The sequence below is a fragment of the Phocoena phocoena genome, chromosome 14 (genome assembly GCF_963924675.1).
Source record: "Phocoena phocoena chromosome 14, mPhoPho1.1, whole genome shotgun sequence".
Lineage (NCBI taxonomy): Eukaryota > Metazoa > Chordata > Mammalia > Artiodactyla > Phocoenidae > Phocoena > Phocoena phocoena.
In genome coordinates this window covers 9,460,488-9,482,311 of record NC_089232.1, presented here as the reverse complement: position 1 = coordinate 9,482,311, position 21,824 = coordinate 9,460,488, and the positions used below count along the sequence as shown (strand labels likewise).

The 21,824-nt window shown below is 53.6% G+C and overlaps 2 protein-coding genes across 2 annotated transcripts; one reads left to right on the top strand and one right to left on the bottom strand.

Annotated features, from left to right (window-relative positions):
- Nucleotides 1–4,052: 4,052 nt before the first annotated feature.
- On the bottom strand, nt 4,053–15,428 carry TMEM127 (transmembrane protein 127). The gene is made up of 4 exons (XM_065891578.1): nt 15,283–15,428; nt 14,542–14,859; nt 6,126–6,290; nt 4,053–5,109 (listed from the first exon to the last, which is right to left on the bottom strand). The coding sequence occupies exons 2-4, from the start codon at nt 14,783–14,785 to the stop codon at nt 4,802–4,804; spliced, it is 717 nt and encodes a 238-aa protein (XP_065747650.1). The 5' UTR covers nt 14,786–14,859; nt 15,283–15,428; the 3' UTR covers nt 4,053–4,801.
- A 318-nt stretch (nt 15,429–15,746) lies between these two features.
- CIAO1 (cytosolic iron-sulfur assembly component 1) lies at nt 15,747–19,617 on the top strand. The gene is made up of 7 exons (XM_065891414.1): nt 15,747–15,885; nt 16,465–16,613; nt 16,775–16,886; nt 16,993–17,081; nt 17,324–17,525; nt 18,395–18,482; nt 19,377–19,617. Exons 1-7 carry the CDS (start codon nt 15,747–15,749, stop codon nt 19,615–19,617), a joined length of 1,020 nt encoding a protein of 339 aa, XP_065747486.1.
- The last annotated feature ends 2,207 nt before the right edge of the window (nt 19,618–21,824 follow it).

Genomic DNA, 21,824 nt, shown 5'->3' with positions numbered 1-21,824 from the left:
TGCTCATGCGCTGGGGCCTGCTCCCTCCCCATCCCACTGGGCTGACTTCCAGATGGAGATGGCGGGGTGGGGGGGTGGGACTGGGTTTAGGTGGGTGGTTCCCCCAAACAGCCAGGATGCCTGCAGGCAGTGTCTTCAGGGGTGCCAAGCACCACTCAAGAGAAGCACTGAGCTCAAAGCAGAAAAGAACAAAGACGAGAAAGTCAGAAGCTGGGTGGGCCCGGGAATGGAGCTGGAAGAAAGGGGCAAGTGTAAGAGAGAAGGAAAAGACACAATTCCTGAAGACAGGGCCAGGGTAATCAAGGCCCAGTTTGCCTGTTAGAAGGTGGGCAAGCCTGATTTCAAGGCCCAGACCTGTTCCAAGAAAGATAGGACACACGGAGCTTCTGTAAGAGAGCAGAGCTGGTTGGTGGCCACATGTCCTGTTGTCACAGTGAGGAGGGCTGAGGGGGAGATTACAGGCATCCCATCTCCATCCCGTAAGCTCATGCCAGCAAGGATCTCTGACTGGTGTAGGCCTCGCCCTCGTGCTCACACATCCCAACCAACGCTGGTGGCGCCATCTCTGAATCCAAGACCCCACGTGTAACCATCCATGTCCCCGGTGATAGGATGAAGCTCCACGTCCTTGGCCACAGTTTAGGGAAAGGGACATGATCTTAGCTTGGCAAAAGAGACCCATCCTGGTCCTTAAACAAGAGGTTAGTGTCAGCCTGGGGCTGCCGGGGGCCATCTTCACCACCTTTGGAGAGAGACTGCCTGACCAAGGAGCAGAGCCGAGAGACGGAGAGAAATCACGCCTTCACGTCATTGGGTCCCAAGATCTAGCCAAGTCACCTTTTCAGTTATGGGAACCAGTAAATTCCATTTAATTAAGATGGCTCTGTGTTAAGAGTTCCGTATCTTGCAATTGTGTTCTGAAATAACTTTGACATTCCAGACCCACATAGCCTGGGTCCACCCACCTAATCACCCCGCTCCAGTGGGTGTCATCACTGCTCAAAACACCAGCTCGGTGTTCCCTAAAGCCCGTCCCTTTCCACTGACAACATTGTTCTCTCAGGAAAGCCATTCTTCAAGGCCCATATTAAGTGTCTCCATCTCCATGAAGCCTTCCTGTCTCAAGGCTGAGCCTACAGTCTCAAGGGGCTGCCTTCCTGACAGCTGGATCGGAAGGTCCTTTGTGGGGACAGAGCTTTGTGACCCATTAATCTAGTGGCTGAGAGCGTGGACAGCTGTGGGCGAGATGTCAGCTGAAAAGATTCTCTAGTGATCTTGAGAAAACTGCTCTCCCCCAAGACACAACCACCTCTTCCTCTGTTCCCCAAGGTTCTCCCCCTGCTGCCCTTCACATCCCGAGTCTTCTCATGCGTGCGGCCCACTGGGCCTGTGGCTCTGGCTCCGCCTCGCATCGCATGATGGGTCAGCAGGAACTGGGGCTCCTGAGTTCCCTACTCGGTCACCTGGCTGAGACTCCAGGCGCTGGGGGCCAACTGGGCCTGCTCTTCAGGGCCCGGGCCTCCACCCTACTTCCCACCCGTCCCCCACTCCGCACACCCTCAGACTCTTCCACTGGACACCAGGCTGACCCTCCTTCACAGTCACCAGTCATTCAAATAAACCCTCCTTTCTCTTCTCAAAATCCCTCCAGGGCTTTCCACTGCTTTCAGTTCCTCAAACGGGGCCCCCTTGCCTTTCTCGCCTCTTCTCTCACCACGTCCTGGCCGCCAGGTGTGCTTCTGTTCTTGCTTTCCCTCAGCAGGAATTCCCCCCACCCCACTTCCAAACACCTTCTTACACTAAGATGCCTCGTCCAGGAAGCCTCTCGTAATCCCTGAGGTAGGAACCAGCCTCCCCGCTGGGCGTAGCACTTTTCCCAGCTGTCCAGTAGACCACTTACTTCGCTCTACCCCTCCGTGGTCGAGCCCATCTCCCGGGCTAAGAATATGAAATCTTTGGAGACAGGGCCCCTGAAGGTCATCACATTTCTCTCACGGTGCCTAAACGGTGCTTTGTACACAAGGCGCCTTTCGTAAATGTCTGAAATGAAATGAAATGAGAGAGCGAACCCATTCCCAGCTCCCGAGAAAGACACGTACTCTTCCTGGGAATAAAAACAGAAACCCAAGTGGGCTGCTCCTCCAAGGGAGCCCTGAGCTCTTTCACTGTGATGCACACTGGGGCCCAGCGTGTCGGCTGAAGGCGTGAATGGACGAAGGGAACGTGGGTAACCGCTGGAGGCGTTGACGTTACACTCCTGGAGCCGTTTGCACTCACACACCTCTCCCTGGAAGTCAGTGGTCATTTCCCGTGGCTTCAAAAGGAAGTGCAGCTTCTTCTGCAAGTCCTGGCCCTGCAGAAGTCTATTTCTCTCCGCACAAGGGCTGGAGTTCAGAAGCCACGCTCTCTCCTGCAGCTCACGGGATGCAGAGGGAAGAGCTCAGGGTCTGAAATCAAGGACTTGGGCGGAGGCACCTATGGCTCCCAGCCTTGGGACCTCGGTGCGGAAGTCGTCAGGATTAGGAGGGTCATTTGGGCGCAGATGCCTTGCATGCAGCAGGCACACTCAAGTCCCTTCTAACTTTTTAAAAATTACGTTCACACTTCCTCAATTTCTCCTGCCTCTCTAAGAGGAAGGGAACGAACCAACTCAAGGAAGCTGCGACAGAAAAAGGACAGGGAGCCATTGGCATTTACATTCTTATTTGTGGTTTCGGGTTTTTTTCTTCTGTTTTGCTTTTAACTTTTTTTTCTAGAAAATAAAAGGAACACAACCAAGGGAGTTTATATGACAAACTATCAGGGTCAGGAGGGCAGGGGAAAAGAGAAAGAAAGCCCAGAGGCGTGGGTAGCTAATAAAAAGTGGGTTCCGAACCACGCGGAACGGTCCACAGGGTCATGTCTGGGTCCTCATGAGACGACCGGTCACTTTGGCATGCGTGTTCGTTGCCCCGTCTCCTGGTCCGCCTGCTCAGAACCCCAGGGTCAGAGAGAGCTGGCTGCACCCTGGAAATCTGCCAAACTCAGACTCTACAGCAAGTCAAGACTTAATTTAGCTCCTCGGCTTTGTGCTCAGGTATCACACGGCAGTCTTTCTTGCCTAAGAGAAGAGTCTAGAAGAGTGTGAGAGTCACCATAGGACACACTTTGGCATCGCAGTGAACCCCACGTGGCCGCTCACTCAGGCGCAGACATGGCCTTCACCACTGAAACAGGCGTCTGTCCAGACATCCTCAGGCAGTCTGGCCAAAGAAGGACAAGGGACATGACAGTCCCCGTCTAGCCACAGGTCAACAATGGTGTCCGTTCTCCAGTCTTACTCTGTCTATCGCCTGTGAAGGACACGGGAATCCATCTGCTTTTCGGCTTAACACTGGACACCGATTCCAAAGAAGCTTGGCCATTTGGATCCACACCGTAGGTCTCTCCGGTTTCTCCCACTTTATGCCCCATATCTCAGGGCAGAAAATTCAGCCGATCCAGAGCCACGTGTGGCCAACAGAACGGCCAGAGCGATGGCCGGGCAAGAAAGAGCCAGCAGCACACTGTGAGACCAGAGTACATTCAAGAAGGGGAGAGGGGCACGCAGCGAGCTGCTGCCCCAGCTCACAGTCTAGGGGACACACTGAGCCTGAAGGGCACAGCCAGGGCCGCTCGCCTGACAGGGGGTTCTGACACCTCATGCAGCAGGGCCCCCCTGGTCGCAGTTCCTACGTGGAGAGCGGCGGGCTCCCTGCCCTGCTGCGGCCCCTGTTCCTGCACGGAGGCCAGGTTATGTCTCAGTGCCGCGGTCCTGAGGAGCACCACGCTGGCCAGCCAGCCAGGCCGATGTGGCTCTGGGTTCCACAGGAAGGCCGCAGGGAGCCGTGGTCACTGGGAGGAGGGGGCAAGGGAGGAGGGCTGCATTCTGCCAGGAGGGATTCGGGGAGGAACTACCAGGGGCTGGAGGGGTCTGCGGGCCCCAAACATGGCAGGGCCAGAAGGGACGGGCTAAATAGCTGAAGGACGACGATGACAGTCTTGTCGCTAGTTTAAAAAGAGAGTATTGGTGTTGTTGCTCAGTTTTGTTTTTCCCTTTTAAAACCACTCACATTTTAAAAGGTGACAGGGCTGGGGAGATTTGGCCCCCTTCACACTGATCCTTTCCGGGGGGCCTCAGGCTCACACCAGGGCGCCGGCCACCAGGCAGGGACGGGTCAGGGAGAGCACGTGCTCTGCTTCCCAGCAGCCACCGCTTCTCCCTGCAGAACCAGAACACACGTGACAGGCAGTCCAAAGACTAAAGTGCAGAGAATTCCACAGAGCGGGCAGCCCGGTACTGGGCACTCCCAGAAGGGGCAGGGGCAGGGCTCAGCCCAGAGCTACGCTGTGGGGCACATGTGGACAGCTATGAGGCGAGCCCGCAGGGCACGGTCCCCTTTCCCTTGGGCCCCGTGGACGCCTCTTCTAGCGGGGACCGTCCACTGTCAACAGCTCCCCAAGGAAAGTCTCAGTCTCAGAGATAGGGCCCACGAAGGGGGAAAACGTGTACGACCATCCCTGGTTGGTAATGACGAGTGACTGTGGAACGAGAGTGGGATGGAAAGAAGGGAAACAGTGCCATTATCTAAAACCAGTGAACCCCAGGTTTTGAGAGCGGGGATCCATGAACAAACGCTAAAGGCAGAGTCTCTCCCAGGGAAGGTTGGTGAAGACGGTCAGGATCCTCCCGGTGAGGCCCGCTGGGGAAAGGAGCACCTCTGGGTGTGGAGGGCGCTGCAGAGCGGGGAGGGCTGCCAAGGAGGAGGGCCCACGGCTGGCACTAGGGCGTGTAGGCCGGGGGCGGCTGGAACTGGTTGATGACCTCGTACTCTGCCGGGTAGGGCTCGTTCTCCTCCATCTCCGAGAGCAGCTCCAGCGCCTGCTCCTCTTCCTCCGTGGGGTAGTGGCGCAGGAGGTTGGCTGCTGTGGCCAGGATTGAGGCCCCGCCCGCGCCTGCCACCAGGTAGAAGCTAACAGCAAAGGTGACATAAACCTGGGAGCCGTGGTACTTCTTATGTTGCTGCTGCTGAGCCAGGATGAGTTCGGAAGCCCAGTAAGAAAAACCGATGACGGTGGCACACTGCAGGACTGGGGAACAGAGGGACAGCAGAGAAAGGGGGTTAGCAGGCACCCCGCAGCCGGGATGCTTGAGGAATCGACTGCAGTCTCTCTACCCAAACCCCATTTTCAGAGAACCTGCCTGGCCCCAGACACTGCAAGGGGGAGCTCTTGTGGCCGAGGCGGGAGACAGAGGCCTGACCCCACCCGGGCCAACTAGATTCTCTCTGTCTTAAGAATTTAGAATTGGGGACTTCCCTGGTGGTCCAGAGGTTAAGACTCTGCACTCCCACTGCAGGGGGCCCGTGTTCGATCCCTGGTCAGGGAACTAGATCCCGTGTGCCACAACTAAAGATCCCGCATGCCGCAACTAAAGATCCCGCATGCCAGAACTAAAGATCCTGCACGTGGCAATGAAGATCCCACGTGCCACAACTAGGACCCGGTGCAGCCAAATAAATAAATACTAAAAAAAAAAAAAAAGAATTTGGAATTGGGATACTAGGGCCGCTAGAAGTCATTGGGTGCTTCGAGAGGAATAGACAAGGTCGTGCAGTTTGGGAGCCGGAGTCGCTGATACCCTAGGTCAAATCAACACAGCAGCCCCATCACGAGGGAGGAGAGAAGCCTTGTATGAGCAGAGAAGCCTGGCCTGCAGGGAAGCGGGAAGGGTGGGGAGAGAGAACCTGAGACCATGTACTCCAGGGAGACACAGTGAGACGCTGTAGTTCCTCCCTTGCTCCTTCCAGGCCCCATGAGCCTGGCTGAGCTTCAAATCCTGTTCTTAGAGAGCCATGATGTAAATCCTAACAATATTCTCTCCCTACAGCTCAGCCGAGTGGGTTTGTGGTCCTGGCAGGCATACATGCAAATGACGGAAGCAAGCTGCTCTCACACGCCAGTGCTCTGTGAAAGGCTAGAGCTGAAATGAGCATCGGGAACAGTGTCTGCTCATGACACCCCTTCGCCCCCACCTGCAACTCCAGACGGGATGCCGCCCCTACCCTGTGGCAGTTCCTCCCCGACTGGGAGTAGCCCGAGCTTACCTGTGAGGATGTGGGCGAAGGCATAGCGACGGGTGATCTTCAGGGCTGGATGCTTGGGCCCGAAGACATCCAGAAGGAAGGCGGAGAGACTACACAGGATGCCCAGGAAGCAGAAGGCGGCGATGACCCGCAGGAGCAGGACTGTCTGGGGATTCATGCAGAAATCTGTAGGGGGAGGAGCAGATCCTCAGGCTCCCAGGCAGCACCCTGGGGCAGGAAGCCCCCCCTCCACCACAGGCCAGCGAGCCAGGGGAGGACTGGAGGGGGGCGTGGTCTCAGCTCCCACTCCCAGTGGGGCTGCAGAGGGGGTGGAGGAGCCTCCCTATTCGAAGACAGGACCCCTGGGTCACTGTTCCCGTGTGCCTCGAGTCCTTCCTCCCTTTCCAACAAGACTAGTCCAAGTGCAGGGCTCCACTTCAGTGTGCGGTTGACCCTTGAACAGCATGGGTTTGAACGGTGAGGGCCCACTTATGTGTGGACTTCTTTTTCAATAGTAAACACGACGGTACTACACGATCGGGGTTGGTTAAATCTGCAATGTGGAACCACGGATCCGGAGGGCCAAATATAAATTACACAAATTATACACAGATTTTCAACTGCTGGGAGGGTCAGCATCCCTAACCCCATTGTCGTTCAAGGGTTAACTGTACTTGCCACGCTCTCCTAACCATTTTTAAGGATCCTGACAATTAATCAGACATGTTAACCCATTCTGCTAAAGCATGCTTTGGGCTGGCAGGAAAAGCCAAAGGGACGAAGGCCAGAGGCCCATTCAAGTCCATGCTCTATCCAGTCACTCATTCACAACCCTTTTGTTCAAAAAGAAGCTGAAGCAGTTTAGAGAACCTTGTAACGACAAGAGAGGACTAAATAGATGGGGAAAGCTGGTAGACTGGACCTCCACATTTATTTTTGCTCCCCGAACCCTACTAAAACAAAAGAAAAAAAAATTAAGACATAAACCCACACAAAGAGAAGAAGGGCCAAACAAAATTCTGGAAACTGGGAAGTAACGGGACTCAGAACTAGAACTGACTTGACAGAACAGATAAACTGAAGTATAAGCCGGAAATGGGAAAAGGTAAGAAGCAGCTAGGTTTACACCACAAAAGCCGGAAAGGCTCAGAAACTGACAGCCCCAAATACCTTCTAAAATGAGGACAAAGCCATTGGGGGGTGCTCGCTCTACCAAAAGGAGGGAATTAACCAAGAAAAAGGAAGATACTAAAACAGGAGACCCAACATTCAAAGAGTAAAGAGCCCCCAGGGTCATAGTGAAAGATACCAGGAGGACAGCTACACACGGACCCCATCAAGCAACCTACATTTCCCTCTAGGACTTTAATACCATTCTTTCCTTTTTTCTTTTCTTTTTTTTATTCCATCTAGACCACACTGGCAGCTCCCTTTGATATCTACGCAAACTGCCACAGTTCTAGAAACACACAGACAGAATAAAGGCTGGTCCAAAAAGATACCATTTTAAGCTTTGATAAAAAGTAGGAAATGGGCCTTAACTTCCTCTATGCAGCCACCGGCAAGTTCTTCTTTTATTTAGGCCATGGGTCACCAAGTGATTTGGGAAACTTTGAAAAGGGCTGGCAAGACTTACACTGTAGGCTCCTGTCCCGAGGTTTTTTTTTTTTTTTGGAGGTGGGGAACCACAAGCTTTATTGGCTGTAAGTTCTCCTCAGGAGCCTGGCCTGCTGGGCTTTCCTGAGTTTTGATCTCAGGCTGAGAGGCTGTTGGACGGTGGTTATCACTCTCTCGTGCACAGGAGAATCCCCAGGGTGCTGGCTGAGAGCATGTTCCCAAGCTCCAGAGATTCTGAGCTCTTGGTCTGCGGCAGGGCCTAGGAATCTGGATTTTTACCAGCAGCGCAGGGGGCCTAAGCCTTACACCCCAAGAAACACTGATCCTGGACCTAGAGGGAGGTTAACTGATGAAGAAGAGTCCGAAAACCTGGGGAGAGCACCTGAGATCAACAAAGCAGCCTCAAACCAACCGACGTTGATCGGCATCGTGGGGTCCTGGACAGAGGGCGCAGCCTCCCACAAGGAAAAACCAGACCAGATATGCAGAGGCCCTGGGCCTTTGTGACAGCGTGCACTCCCTACCTCCTCAGGCTCAGAATTCACCAGGCAGATGTTGCCTGGGCCCACACATGATTCATACGCCTTGATCTGGCTTCAGAGCTACCTGTCACTCTCTTATCAGCTAACCATCTGTTTTGGAGCCCAATCATCCAGCCTGAGTGATTGCCTGCTGCTAGCAGGCTTGCCTGTGCATTAGCTCTGCCAGCAACCAGGTCCAGCCTCCATTTAATCCGGCCCTGCGGGCCTGAAGGGGTCTAGAAACCCACAGGGCCTCTCTGAAACCAAAGCTCCTGGAGACGGGGGCTGTTTCCTGGCTGCATTCTGAATATTGCTGAAAGCTCTCTGAGGCAGTTCTTCTGGGGTCCACGTGGCACGTGGCAGGGATGGGGCAGGACGAAAGTGTTCTTCTCTTCTAGTGCTTCCAAGAATAACCTGCGAGTGGCAGGGTATAGGGGCTTACGTCACACTCCGCTCTGCAGCAGGCCGTGTTCCAATTCCTCCAGCATTACTCAACGTGACCAGGACCACTGAGTGATGCTTTAATTGTAGTACTTAAAGTCAACTCAGTGTTGTTTATTTTTAATTAATTTATTTATTCACTTATTTAATTTTTGGCTGCATTGGGTCTTCGCTGCTGCATGCGGGTCTTCTCTAGTTGCTGAGGGCGGGGGCTACTCTTTGTTGTGGTGCTTGGGCTTCTCATTGCGGTGGCTTCTCTTGTTGAGGAGCACAGGCTCTAGGTGCGTGGGCCTCAGTAGTTGTGGCACGCGGGCTCAGTATTTGTGGCACGCGGGCTCTAGAGCACAGGCTCAGTAGTTGTGGCACGCGGGCATTAGTCGCTCCATGGCATGTGGGATCTTCCCAGGCCAGGGCTCGAACCCGTGCCCCCTGCGTTGGCAGGCGGATTCTTAACCACTGCACCACCAGGGAAGCCCTCAACTCCGTTTCAATTTAGCAACTAGTTTTAACTGAAAAATGTAACACACAGGGCTTCAAAGATACTATCTTTGGCTGCATAAGTGAGTATAGGATGTTCATTTGATTATCATCCTTTAAAACGTACATCCGCTGGATACACTTCTACGTGTCCTATGTTTCAGAATACACTTATCTTAGTAATAAGGAGGACTTGCACAGATGTCCAGATGCCCCTCCCAAGAGACAAACATTGTTGGCAGTTTTTTGTGTGCCCCTCCAGGTATTCCTGCCTGTGCACGCAGATGGGGCAAACGTCATCTTAGTTGAGCCTCACTCCACTCTGGGGGATTCATCACATGGTTCAGATGAGGAATTGGAGGCTCCAGGAGGTTAAGTGACTTCCTGCAGGTCACGCGGCACAGAGCTAGACTCCAAATCCGGGTCAGGCCCCCTTGCACCGTGACGCTCCCAATCACCAAGCACCAGAGTTAGCCCTTTTGGTTTCTCCTCGCTGGAGCTAATCAGTCAAATCCGAAAGAGCTGTATTTGAATGAAAGGTCGGAAGTGGCTCTGAATGCTGGCGGAGCCATCGCCAGGGCCAGCAGCTGCTGAGCTCACTAAGGGAACGGCTGGAAGCATGAAATCTCTTCTAGGCAGAAAAGGTTCGGGTCGTTAAGCAAACCTTAAAAGGTTTGAAAGGAGCTCATACTGGGAATTACTGGGCAAAACCTGCTGGGTGTGGTCTAAGCTTCTGCAGTCCTCAGAGTCTGGCTCTGAAAAGCAGAAGTCACTGGACTTGGCACCCAATCCTAGCCCTCCCACAGATTATATGTCACCTTGAGCAAGTCACTGAATGCCCCTGGCCTCTGCGCTCACCCTGTCAAAGGGAAGCTATAACACCTGCCCCGCCTGCACAGGGGTGCGTGGGGAGGGTCAAAGCACAAATTGCTGGGGATGAGCCGCCCCACTCCCTCTGCGCTGGGCGGCCACAGCAGTGTCTCTTCTCTGGCGTGCCTTTCCTCCTTACACCGAGACTGCCCCGTCCACACACGTCAGCCAGTGTGGGCCAAAGGAGGAGCCCACTAATGCCAGACTGAGGACCTGTGCCACCAGCGTGATGATGCAGTACAGAGAAGGGGCTTTGGACCCACAATTCAAACAGGTTTTGTTTCTACGTGACGCCTTCTGCCTTTCTCTACTCCAAAGCTCTGAGCAAACCTTCAGGCTCAGGGGGAAGCCAAGTGGGGACTTTCCTTGGAGTGATGCTAAGAGATACCCAGGAGCCTGCCCTACATCCCACAGCGGTCTCAGAGCACACAGGGAAGACAGGCAGCGTTATCCCTGACACGCTTAGAACCCAGCTCAGACTCTCCTGGGGTCGGGATCTCAATGTCCCTTTCTTTCCTCCCTGTCAGACATCAGTATGGCAGGGAGGGCAATGAATATCTGCTCCATTGAGAGGGCTGCCAAAGAGAAGCAAAATCCTCAGATGTTACGTGTGTGTTACTTTATTTGTGGAGAGAAATGGCACATGGGGCAGGGTCCTAATTTTAAACTCAAACCAGTGGTGCAGGGGACTCCCTGGTGGTCCAGTGGTTAGGACTCTGTGCTGCAGTGCTGGGGGCCCAGGTTTGATCCCTGGTCGGGGAACTAGGATCCCACAAGCCGTGTGGCACAGTCAAACAAATAAACAAACAAACAAAAATTGTTTAAAAAAAACAAAACAGGGGTGCATCCACTACACTCCAGTAAGACAGAATGCATCCTACCCTCCAGCTGTGCTGTGTGGCCTGTTTATTTTGGTAACTATTGCTTGACTGTTCCCTCCAGTCACTGGGGAAGAGGGCAGCTGCTGTGTAACAGGATCCCAAGGAACTGACTTTGCCCAAGGTCATTGGTAAGTCACTGGGCTGGATTTGTTTTGAAGGCCCTGGCTCTTCCTGTCTATCTGCCCATGGCTCTCACCCCTCCTGACCCAAAGAGGCTGCAGGCAGGACGCTTAAAGTGGCTTCTGGCCAGTTCCCTTCTGTCCCGTCTCCTATTTCCCCACTCACTGGAGTCCCTGAGTCAGAGGCACGTCCCCGGGGGCCCCAGTCCTTCCAGCACCCACCTGCACAGCCACTCCCCAGTGTGACTTTTTTTTCCAACCAAGGCTTCTGACACAAGACTCCAAGAGGGCCCTCCAGTGCCTGGCTGGGTCATCCCACAGATACCAATGGTCCTAGCCCAGCTGCCTCTGAGGATAGGCCCCAGGGGATCGGGAAACGCCAGCTGCATCAGTCACCACCCCTCAGACACTCCGGCCCTTCCTGGAAGGCCCTTGATCTTCCTGTGGCTTGCCGTCAACCGTGATTCCCCTGACTTCACATCCTAAACTCCCTCATTCTCCAGAGATGCTTCCTGAGGCTGTGGTCCCTGCTGCCCTTTGCTGGGCATGCTTGAGAGGCAGAGAGGGACTGGGGCTCAGAAGGAGTGATTCTCTGGGCTCCCCTGCTGGGGGCCACTATCGGTCTGGGCACATCTCTGCCCGCACCCCGGGCCCAGACTGAAGAAGAGCTTTGTGAGGACCAGGGGAGTGGCAGAATTCTGGTGGATCTTTTAAGCCAACGGCATTTGTTAAAGCCTTCAAGGGCTCTGGGAATGACAGCGGGAGGATGAGTGGCTTTGCCTCCGCTCACCAACGTAAGGCGATGAGGAATAAAAAGGTGCAGCTTTGCCTAGGCTTGTGATGAAAACTCAACTAGAATATGGGGAAATAAGAGGCCTGGGACAGCTCTGATGGAAGGAGAAAGAAGCTCAGTGTGCGCTAAGGTACAGTGGTGAGAGTGGAGTCCACACCACTCAGATCAGCTGTGTGTCCCTGAGCAAGTGGCCTGACCTCCCTGAGCCTGAGACGTGTGTGTGTGTGTGTGTGTGTGTGTGTGTGTTGGGTGATGACAGTCCCTACCAAATAAAGATGTTGTTTAGGAGACACTACAGCCAGGCGTGAAGTGGGTTTAGCACAATGCCTGGCACTCAGGCAGGGGGCCAAGAAATGGGAAGACACCGTCCCAAAGCCTGCTGGCCCTGGCCGCTCCCTGTCGCCTGCAGAGACCTGGCAGAGTCTGTTCTCCCTCTGGAAGCATCTACAGGCACCAGATCTGTACCCCATAGCTCTGCTCCCTCCTGAGATGGGGAATATCCCAGGCTTCCATGCTAGGATATCTGCCAGGCCCTGAGGCTCAGCACAGTCCCACAGAATAGCGTACATCTGAAGGCCCACTGGGCACCGAGAAACCAACTGGTACAAAGAAGAAGAAGAAGAGAAATAGGGACCTTTGGATTCCTCGCCTTCTTCTGTGGTAGCTCATGAGGTAGCACTGTCAACTCCTTTATTAATGGACACCAAGTGTTCCCAGCTTGTAATGGCCAAGAAGATGGCCAAGGAAAACCAGGCCGAAACTATTCATGGGTTAAGATCCCTAAACACACGAACAGGCATAATGTAAAGGTGAAGGCGACGTGCTTTATAAAAGACAAAACCTGGCTTGGATAATTTCTCAGAAAAGGTAAATATATGTGTAAACAAAGGAGAACTGCACCAGGAATTTATTCTTATTTTTGACATGGCTTTGACAAGGATGCACGCCAGAGTGGACTGAACGACCGTGAGATCATTCCTTATGACGGCTGAGGTAAAGCAAAGGTTAAAAAACATAAACGAGACAGCGTCACTTTAAACTGGAGTCAACGGTGAGGTACACTCAGCTATGCCACTCCCAGCTGTGTGGCCCTGGAGAGGTCACTTCACCTCTCTGAGACACCAGTTTCCTGGACCTTTGGAATGAGGACATGGGATCAGATGACCCCTCCCCTCATGGCATGAATTTTAAGAGCCTCCCTAGGAATGATCTGAAATGGAGAAGCATCGTGAACTCTCTCCCAGTTTGGAAATGACACCAAGCCCTTGAAACACTGACCATCAGGGGATCGATCAACTGCCAAGGCCTGGGTGAAGCGGTGGAAAGGTGGCAGCTGTTCCTCACAAAAAGGCAAGTGCAGGGGAATGCGCTAAGGGAAAAACCATTCAACTCAAGCTTGATGGGCTTTCTGTCATCAGCTACACGCCACAGAAAAAGCTGCATGTCACACGGCCTCCATCGTGTGGATAACTGTGCTCGTAATGGGCCAACGCAGAGAAAGCTATCATCAAGGTGAAACCTAGAAACAAACCAGAAGCCCCCAACCTGTTCTCTACAAAATCATCATCAAGGTGAAATCTAGAAACAAACCAGAAGCCCCCAACCTGTTCTCTACAAAATCATCCTAAAGCTTCAAAGACTCAAGAGAAATGCAAAACAGCAAAAGAACTCACAGAGAAAGACAAGATTAGGCCACAAGGATACGGCTTTTCAGCCGCAACCTGCATAAGTGGTATATACGATCCAAGTTCTCCAAAGGAAAACTTGACCTTTTCACCAAATCCCAGAGCCTGAATCCGTAAAAAGGCAACGTGAAGATATCTAACAGGATGGGCTTCTGATACATGGGGCAGTAAACATCTGGAATGAATTACAGCCAGGGAGTGGCACAGGGAGAAAGCATTCAAGAATGGTTCAAAAGGCCTTGCGGGTAATGAACTCCGCTGTTACTAAGGGCTGTTTGGAACCCACTGACCATTTTCCCTGTAAAAGCCAGGCAGTGCCATCCTTACCCCCCACACCACACAGCCTTTACCTTCATTACTACAGACAGGGTGGGCAGGATGAGCTACAGGCCTCCCCTGGGTCCAGTAAAGACCATGGTCCCTTTCCCCTTTCCTCTGCCTCCCTGGCTGAGAAGCAGGATGACGAACAAAGCAAACTTACCTCATTTGGGCACACTTGTGAGGGTTCCAAGAGCCAAATTCCTATTGTTTTACTGAGGTTGGCAATGGAACTGACTTCTGGTTATTGAAAATACCATAGACTCCCTTTGTCTCTAACAACAATCAAATTACTGTACAACTCAAAAACATCTTTTAAACTCTAGCCATATTTAAAAGTTCCTTTTTCTCCATCAATCAGGCTGTCCCAAAGAAAGCTTCCTGTATCCCAGAGGCTCCTCAGAAGGAGACAGCTAATTGTGATGCCTAGCACCCTTATCTTCTCTCCATATACGGCGCCCTTGGCCCGGCAGAAGCCTAAAATAGCAGTCCAGATTAGCATGGCGTTGAGGAGTGGGTGCTTGGCTGAATAACATCAGAATTAATGAGGGGCTGGACCCCAAACAGAGCCACCTGGTGGGCATGAACACCAGGCAGGAATGGGGCTGTTTCCTTCAACCAAGTGCCTGCCCCAGGCTATCTCAGCTCCAGCCGGCACCCTACCGAGGAGGCCCTGTCGTCCGGAAAGAAGAGGGTCGGCGCGCAGCGCCCTCACCTTTCAGCAGGTCCGGGTGCACGGAGCCCAGCACGTCGGAGACCCCCAGCTCCTGGCGGGAACAGGTGCCACCGTGGATGTGCAGCCAGGCAGGCTCGGCGAGGGCAGTGCACAGCGCGGTGATGGACAGGGCACCCGGCAGGGCCGAGGCCAGGCTACGCTCCGGCTGCTTGGGCAGAGCGCTGCCTCCCGGGTTCCTCCGCCGGCGCCCGCCAGGCAGCCCTGCGCCTCCGGGGGCGTACATGCCCGGGGCTGCCCGCCGTCGCTCCGCGGTCGCTGCTGGTCGCCGCCGACCTCCGCCGAGAGCACAGAGCCTGCCTGTCCGGGGGGAGGAGAGCAACGCGCTGGGTTCGCAGAGGTGAGGCTGGCTCAAGGCTGTCAGGGCCAACACCGGAGGATGGGGGTGGGACCGAGGGCAGAGGCAGAGACAGGAGAGCTGCAGAGGTTCGGGGGGCGGGGACAGGGTCCCTGGAGTGGGGCTGCGGAGGTGCAGGATGATGACCCGGAGAGGGCTGGGGGCCCGCTGGATCTCGGCAGAGCAGAGTGGGGAGAGGGGCTGGGGCGGAGTTATCTGTTAGTGGTGGAAGAGAGACCCGGCCTAGGAGTCTTGGCCAGAGGGTGCCGAGGGGCGGAGGACCAGGCTGGGCCGCAGGGATCGGGGACCCAGGATCTGGGAACAGCGATCTGGGGTGCGACCTGTGTCCAGAGAGGACCCACCCCTCACCGACTCCTGATCCTCACCGGTCAGCAGGCCTCAGTGCCGGGATGGCGTCGCTCCGTCCCGTCACGGGCTCCTCAGCTGCCACCGGACGAGCGATCCCAGGCCACAAACCAGCAACGCCCGAACCAACCCGGGCCCGATCCACTTCCGGCTTCCTCCACCTCTGCCCCCGCCTCCTCCGGCTCCCCGCCCAGTCCCCCGCGCGCGACACAGCCCGGGCGCGCCGCCGGTTCCCTGCGCAAGGCCTCACGGGACTTGTAGTTTCAGGCAGTCCCGCGATGCTTTCCGATGGGGGTGGGGGGCTGTGGGGGAGGAGGGAGTGAAAGGCCGACTACAACTCCCAGAGGGCAGCACGGCAGAAGCCGCGGGTGCTTTAGTTCCAAGGAGGACCCCGGCCCTCAGGGGAAAGAGGATTTGCCTGGTGGGAGCCGCAGTCGGCGCGGCTGGCTCAGCTCACCTCTGCCTCCTCCTGAGCCGGGCAGCCATGAAGGACTCGCTGGTGCTGCTTGGTCGTATCCTGGCGCACCCGGACTCCCGCTGCTGGTTCCTGGCCTGGAACCCCGCGGGAACCTTGCTGGCCTCGTGCGGGGGCGACCGGAGTGTCCGCATCTGGGGCAGGGAGGGTAAGGCCCGGCTACGCGACCGCTGCCGCCGAGGGGTCTACGTGCGCTTGGTGTGGGTGCCAGGCTCGGGGAGTGCGCAGCCTGCGGGTCAGGCATACCCTGGACGGTGGTCGCAGGCCAAGGGAGAGGGTGGAGGGGCCTCCTTAGCCACTCTGAGAAAGGTTTTTCTGGCAAAGGAGTCGACAAATACTAGAAGCTAAAATGTCAATAGGCTGAAACTGTTGAGGGAATTGTGATAGTTGCTGAGGTAGGAAAATGCAGAGAGAAGAAGGAAAGTAGCCTGCAGAGTAATTTGCTATAGATGATGAAGTTTAAATTTTATCCCAGGGGCGTTTGGGTGCTATTGACAGTTTTAAATTGGGAGGGTGACTCCTTCGATTTGACTTAGAAGGATACCTCCAGAGGAAGTGGAGTCAATTAATATACTGACCTTCTGAAAGCATGTTATTAAACACACCCACTGAGCTTTGCCCCCCAGCTTGGCTCCAATACTGGTCCCCATTACCCAATGGCACTGATACTGCTTCAGCACCTTCTCGTGCACCCAGCTCCAGAGCCTGGCCTGTCCTCTGCTTTTAGGTGACAGCTGGATCTGCAAATCTGTCCTTTGTGAAGGCCACCAGCGCACCGTGCGGAAGGTGGCATGGTCTCCCTGTGGGAATTACCTGGCCTCTGCCAGCTTTGATGCTACCACTTGCATTTGGAAGAAGAAGAATGATGACTTTGAGGTAACCGGGCTGGATGGGACCAGGATTGTTGCCTGTTCCCCGCCCCCCAGCCAGGGCTGGTTGAGGAACATGAGCCAGCCTGGGCCAGTGGGCTGTGCCCATGAGAAGGACCGCAGGGCTCTTAGCTGCTGCTGATTCTTGTCCCTCTTCCCGGTTCACAGTGTGTAACCACTCTGGAGGGCCATGAAAATGAGGTCAAGTCAGTAGCCTGGGCCCCATCTGGCAACCTCCTTGCCACCTGCAGCCGAGATAAGAGTGTGTGGGTCTGGGAAGGTGAGTCCAGGTCCCTCCGGATGCAGTTGGGAACCTGCCACCAGATCTCCCCCTGTGTCCCTGACAGGGTCGGTCAGCTCAAGGGCTCTTCTTTTCTCTTGCACAGTTGATGAAGAAGACGAGTATGAATGTGTTAGTGTCCTCAACTCTCACACACAGGATGTCAAGCATGTGGTTTGGCACCCGAGCCAGGAGGTAAGAGTCAGATATCTTGGTGGGAAGGAATTCTGATGTGGAGGGTTGTATCCAGCCTTCTTCTGCTCTTCTGCCTCAACCTGGCTTTTCCAGGGATCTCGATCTGTGACCCAGAGACATCAATCCCTTTATCAAAGCAGATCCCTGGGACTCTCCTGTCCTGGCAGGGAGAAGTGTTGGAACCACAGACACTTCTTGGGCCCTACAGACACGCGCTGTGTTTTCCCTGGCCTCTCCCACAGCTGTTAGCCTCTGCCAGCTATGACGACACAGTGAAGCTCTACCGGGAGGAAGAGGATGACTGGGTATGCTGTGCCACCCTCGAAGGCCACGAATCCACCGTGTGGAGCTTGGCCTTTGACCCCAGTGGCCAGCGCCTGGCCTCTTGCAGTGATGACCGTACCGTGCGCATCTGGCACCAGTATCTACCGGGCAATGAGCAAGGTGAGGGCCCAGCCTGGGAGCTAAGGAAGACCCATCTCTCACGAGGCTTAGTCTACTGAGGGGCTGAGACACATAGATGAGTCACAGGAAACTGGGGTAGAAAGGCAGGTGTGCCACCAGAGGCCTCCAGGTATTGTGCCGAAAGAGTCGGGAGCGTCTGAGGAAGGGGGGCCGGTCGGGAGCGTCTGAAGAAGGGGGGCCAGTCGGGAGCGTCTGAGGAAGGGGGGCCGGTCGGGAGCGTCTGAGGAAGGGGGGCCGGTCGGGAGCGTCTGAGGAAGGGGGGCCGGTCGGGAGCGTCTGAGGAAGGGGGGCCGGTCGGGAGCGTCTGAGGAAGGGGGGCCGGTCGGGAGCGTCTGAGGAAGGGGGGCCGGTCGGGAGCGTCTGAGGAAGGGGGGCCGTTTCACCTGGACTTGAAAGAGTGTGCAGGATTTTAACACGAGAAGAGAATTCTAGGTGCAAACGACACGAGCAAAGGCATTGAAGGTAACGACAGCCTAGACTTATGCCAGGAACAGTGACTCGTGTCGATGGAGCATAAGCATAAAGGATTTGGAGAAAAATGAGGTGGGTTGGGCTGGCTGGTGGGCGGCCTTAAAAGGCAGGCTAACCCGTCAGATGTAGTCGGCAGCGAAAGGGTTTTGAGGAACAGGACATATCCTTCTCAGAATTCTGCTGTAAAAATGCCAGTCTGGCTGCAGTGTGTAAGGCAGATCAGTGAGGACAGAGACAGAGCAATGAAGATGAGGCCTCATGACTGAGGGTGGGCTGGGGCGCAGCAAATTAGGGTCTCCTCTGGGGCGGGTTAGATACTCTCCTGAGATGCCCAGGACACGGACATGCCTGAGGCTCAAGAGAAGTCTGTCATGCAGGGGTGGCGTGCAGCGGCTCTGACCCTAGCTGGAAATGTATCTGCACCTTGTCAGGCTTCCACTCCAGGACCATTTACGATGTCGCTTGGTAAGACCTCCCCACTGCCTCCACCCTGCCACCCCAACCATTGGAGAGATTTTAGAGAAGTCAAAAGCCTGTGCTGCTCCCTTTCACCTTTGGGAATACATGGGGATGGAGAGCAGCCACCCTCAGGTCTTCAGATCAGGCCAGACTGTCTCCATGCTGGCTCAGAGCTGGCCGGTCTGGGGTACACAGGAGCGGGGACAGGCTTAGACCCAGGCCTGCACCTGTGTTAAGATTCCAGGCTATGAAGGCAGCTCCAGCCTTTGGGGGTCACACAGCATCATACCATCCAGAAATATTTATTCTTGAAACTGTGGATTCATGGCTAGAGAATCCAGCCATGAATCCACAGGGCCGTTTCTACCCTTATGGAGTCTAGAAAAAACGACACCATTCATGTAGGAGAGTCGATCAGAGGGCAGTTCTGGCCCTGAAAATCTATCCCTAGGAAATAATCCTAAATAATGGAAAAACCTGATGTGCATCTAAGTTTTATTTATATTGGCAGACATTTGGGAATAGCAGATATGGACTCAAGAAAAAGTATGGTAGAATTCAGTGGCCTATCGTATCACTTTTTAAAAAATGGTCAAAGAATACTTCATGACAGGGAAACTGCTTATTCCAAGTGAGAAAAGTGCAATTCAGAGTTATGTGTAGTTTTTTAGGTTAATTGTATTGGAGGAAAACCTAGATGGCAGCCCTTGAAGCTTGGGGTGATGTTTGTGGCTACATATTTGTTAGGGAGGCTCTTCGATAAGACACCTATAGCTGAGGCCTGAAGTTTGGGACGGGAGCAGGCCGGGGGGACTATAGAACCAATCCCTCCTGCCTGATTTGCCAGGTTGGGGAGGGAGGAGCCACCTGCATACTCACTGATGCGCATGTTCGTCCCAGGTGTCAGCTGACAGGGGCCCTGGCTACCGCCTGTGGGGATGATGCCATCCGAGTATTTGAGGAGGATCCCGGCTCAGATCTGCAGCAGCCCACCTTCTCCGTGACGGCCCACGTGCCTCAGGCCCATTCCCAGGATGTCAACTGTGTGGCCTGGAATCCCAAGGAGCGGGGGCTCCTGGCCTCCTGCAGTGATGATGGAGAATTGGCCTTCTGGAAATATCAGCCGTCTGAAGGCCTCTGAGCCACCTTGACTTTGGACAGAATCATGGTTCCCCAGAAAATGTCATAAGACTTTCCCAGCCCCTGAGAGGACCCAGAGGAGCATCCCTGACCTTCCTTTAACTTGGCCCTCCTCCATGCAGACTTGGGTAGAAGTGCAGGCCACAGAACCACTCACTCCTTCCCCTCCTTTGACACGGAGTCCTTGGTAAAGAGCTACAGAACATCGGTCTATTGTACTTAAGCCAGATTTTGCTTGCTTTAGGGCACAGTGTTAAATTTGGGGGTGGTGGTGAGTATACTATTTATAATCATCTTATCTATATGTAGGAGGGATATATCTCAGCCCTTTCTGAAACTGTAAGCTTTATAGGAATAATCCAAGTCCCAAGTCCTGTTTTGTAAGGACATTCACAATCTAAAAGAATTCCATGGTGAGTCCTTTTCTGAAGTAGGTCCTGCCTTCTCGATTTCTGGGCAAACCCTTGCATTTAAGACATTCAGTCAATAGTGAAGGAATTTTTTTTTTTTTTTTTTTTTTTTTTTGGCTTTGTTGGGTCTTCGTTGCTGCAGGTGGGCTTTCTCTAGTTGCAGTGAGCGGGGGGCTACTCCTTGTTGCAGTGAGATTTCTCATTGCAGTGGCTTCTCTTGTTGGGGAGCACGGGTTCTAGGCGCGTGGGCTTCAGTTATGGCACGCGGGCTCAGTAGTTGTGGCTCGTGGGCTCTAATACGCAGGCTCAGTAGTTGTGGCGCACGGGCTTAGTTGCTCCATGGCATGTGGGATCTTCCCAGACCAGGGCTCGAACCCATGTCCGCTGCATTGGCCGGCGGATTCTTAATCACTGCACCACCAGGGAAGGCCTGAAGGAAATTTTTTGATGTAGGTTGGTTTAGAGTGAGAAACACCTCTGCTTTCCCTTTGAAACCCTTACGTTAACCTGTGCTATGTGCTGTGATGACAGCCGGGAAGTGCTGAGAAATAAGTGGGGAGGACATGACCCCTAGAAGGGAGAGTTATTGGTGGCCACAGGGCATGCATTCTCAGTGGGGATGAAAATTGGGTCTTAGGTGAGGGGCAAAAAAAAATCTTAGAGACAGTAATTTGTGGCCCTCAAAAGGACCACAGTACGTAAATATGCTGTGGTCTGTCGTATTAGATTTTCATAGTGGGGGTGAGTAGTAAAAAGATGCCGATTAAGGCCCCTTAAGGCAATGATGATGAAAAAATGGTAGAGAAACACTGGCACAGGTAGTCAGTGCTTTAGTCTCACGTTATCCTCTGACAGGCACTTCCAAGTGGGTTTTGACTTGAGGCCTGTCTTCAAGCTCACAGCCTTCACTTGATTTTTTACACCACAGAAATCATGACCTTAGATTTTGAAGACAGCTGGGGCAGTACCTAGAGCAGTGGTTCTCAAGATGTGGTCTGCCGGTCACTGGAAATTCCTAGATTTTTTCAGCAGCTGGTGCCTGGGCAGGAAGCAAGGCAATGGCACCAAATACTACAGTCGTGTCTCGATGCCTTGGTCTCAGTGAAAAAATTGCCAACTTCCCTGAGAAATGTCCTCAACAGAACTAATAAGAGATAAATTGTATTAAATCTGGACCCTTGAGCATACAGCTCATGTTCTGCAATGACGGGGCGCACACACGAGCACTCCTGCTGCACACTGAGGTGTGGCTGTCTTGAGGAAAAGCAGTTGTGCAACACAACTGTGTTGTTCATGGCATAACCATTTCTACTTGAAAGAATGAGCAAATTATGGTATTTAGACTTGGCTATTTGGGAGACATTTTCCAGAAACGAACGGAACGAGCCTTTCACTTCAAGGGAAACTGATAGTGTTGCCAATGATAAAAGCTTTCGAGCAAAAATTAGAATCTTTGAAAACTTGTATTGCCGCCATGAGCTTGACATGTTCTCAATGCTTAGACTTTTCTGAGGGGACTGGTGGTGATATGAACAAACGTGATCTGTATGATGAAATGTATTGACATTTGGAAGATTTGCATAATTCAGTGAATGAGCATTTTCCAAATGCCTAATGCACGATGTTATAAGATCACTCATGGGTAAGACATTAAAAGTGTAAGGCCAGTGGGTTTTAACGTAAGAGTATAAAAAGCTCATTGATAAGGTTTCAGATCCACATTGCCTTTAAGAAACTGCCACCTGTGGAGTGGTGACATAGCATCACATAGACTCAATTACCTGAGGAAGCCTATTTA

Bases quoted from the DNA above. Each gene is read 5' to 3' on its own strand.
- TMEM127 (XM_065891578.1), bottom strand. From the start codon at position 14,785: ATGTACGCCCCCGGAGGCGCAGGGCTGCCTGGCGGGCGCCGGCGGAGG. The intron at 6,291-14,541 runs GTGAGGGCGCTG...CTCCCCCTACAG, and splicing joins GCACCCGGACCTGCTGAAAG to ATTTCTGCATGAATCCCCAG. The intron at 5,110-6,125 runs GTAAGCTCGGGC...TCTGTTCCCCAG, and splicing joins CTTCGCCCACATCCTCACAG to TCCTGCAGTGTGCCACCGTC.
- CIAO1 (XM_065891414.1), top strand. From the start codon at position 15,747: ATGAAGGACTCGCTGGTGCTGCTTGGTCGTATCCTGGCGCACCCGGAC. The intron at 16,614-16,774 runs GTAACCGGGCTG...CCCGGTTCACAG, and splicing joins AGAAGAATGATGACTTTGAG to TGTGTAACCACTCTGGAGGG. The intron at 18,483-19,376 runs GTAAGACCTCCC...TGTTCGTCCCAG, and splicing joins ACCATTTACGATGTCGCTTG to GTGTCAGCTGACAGGGGCCC.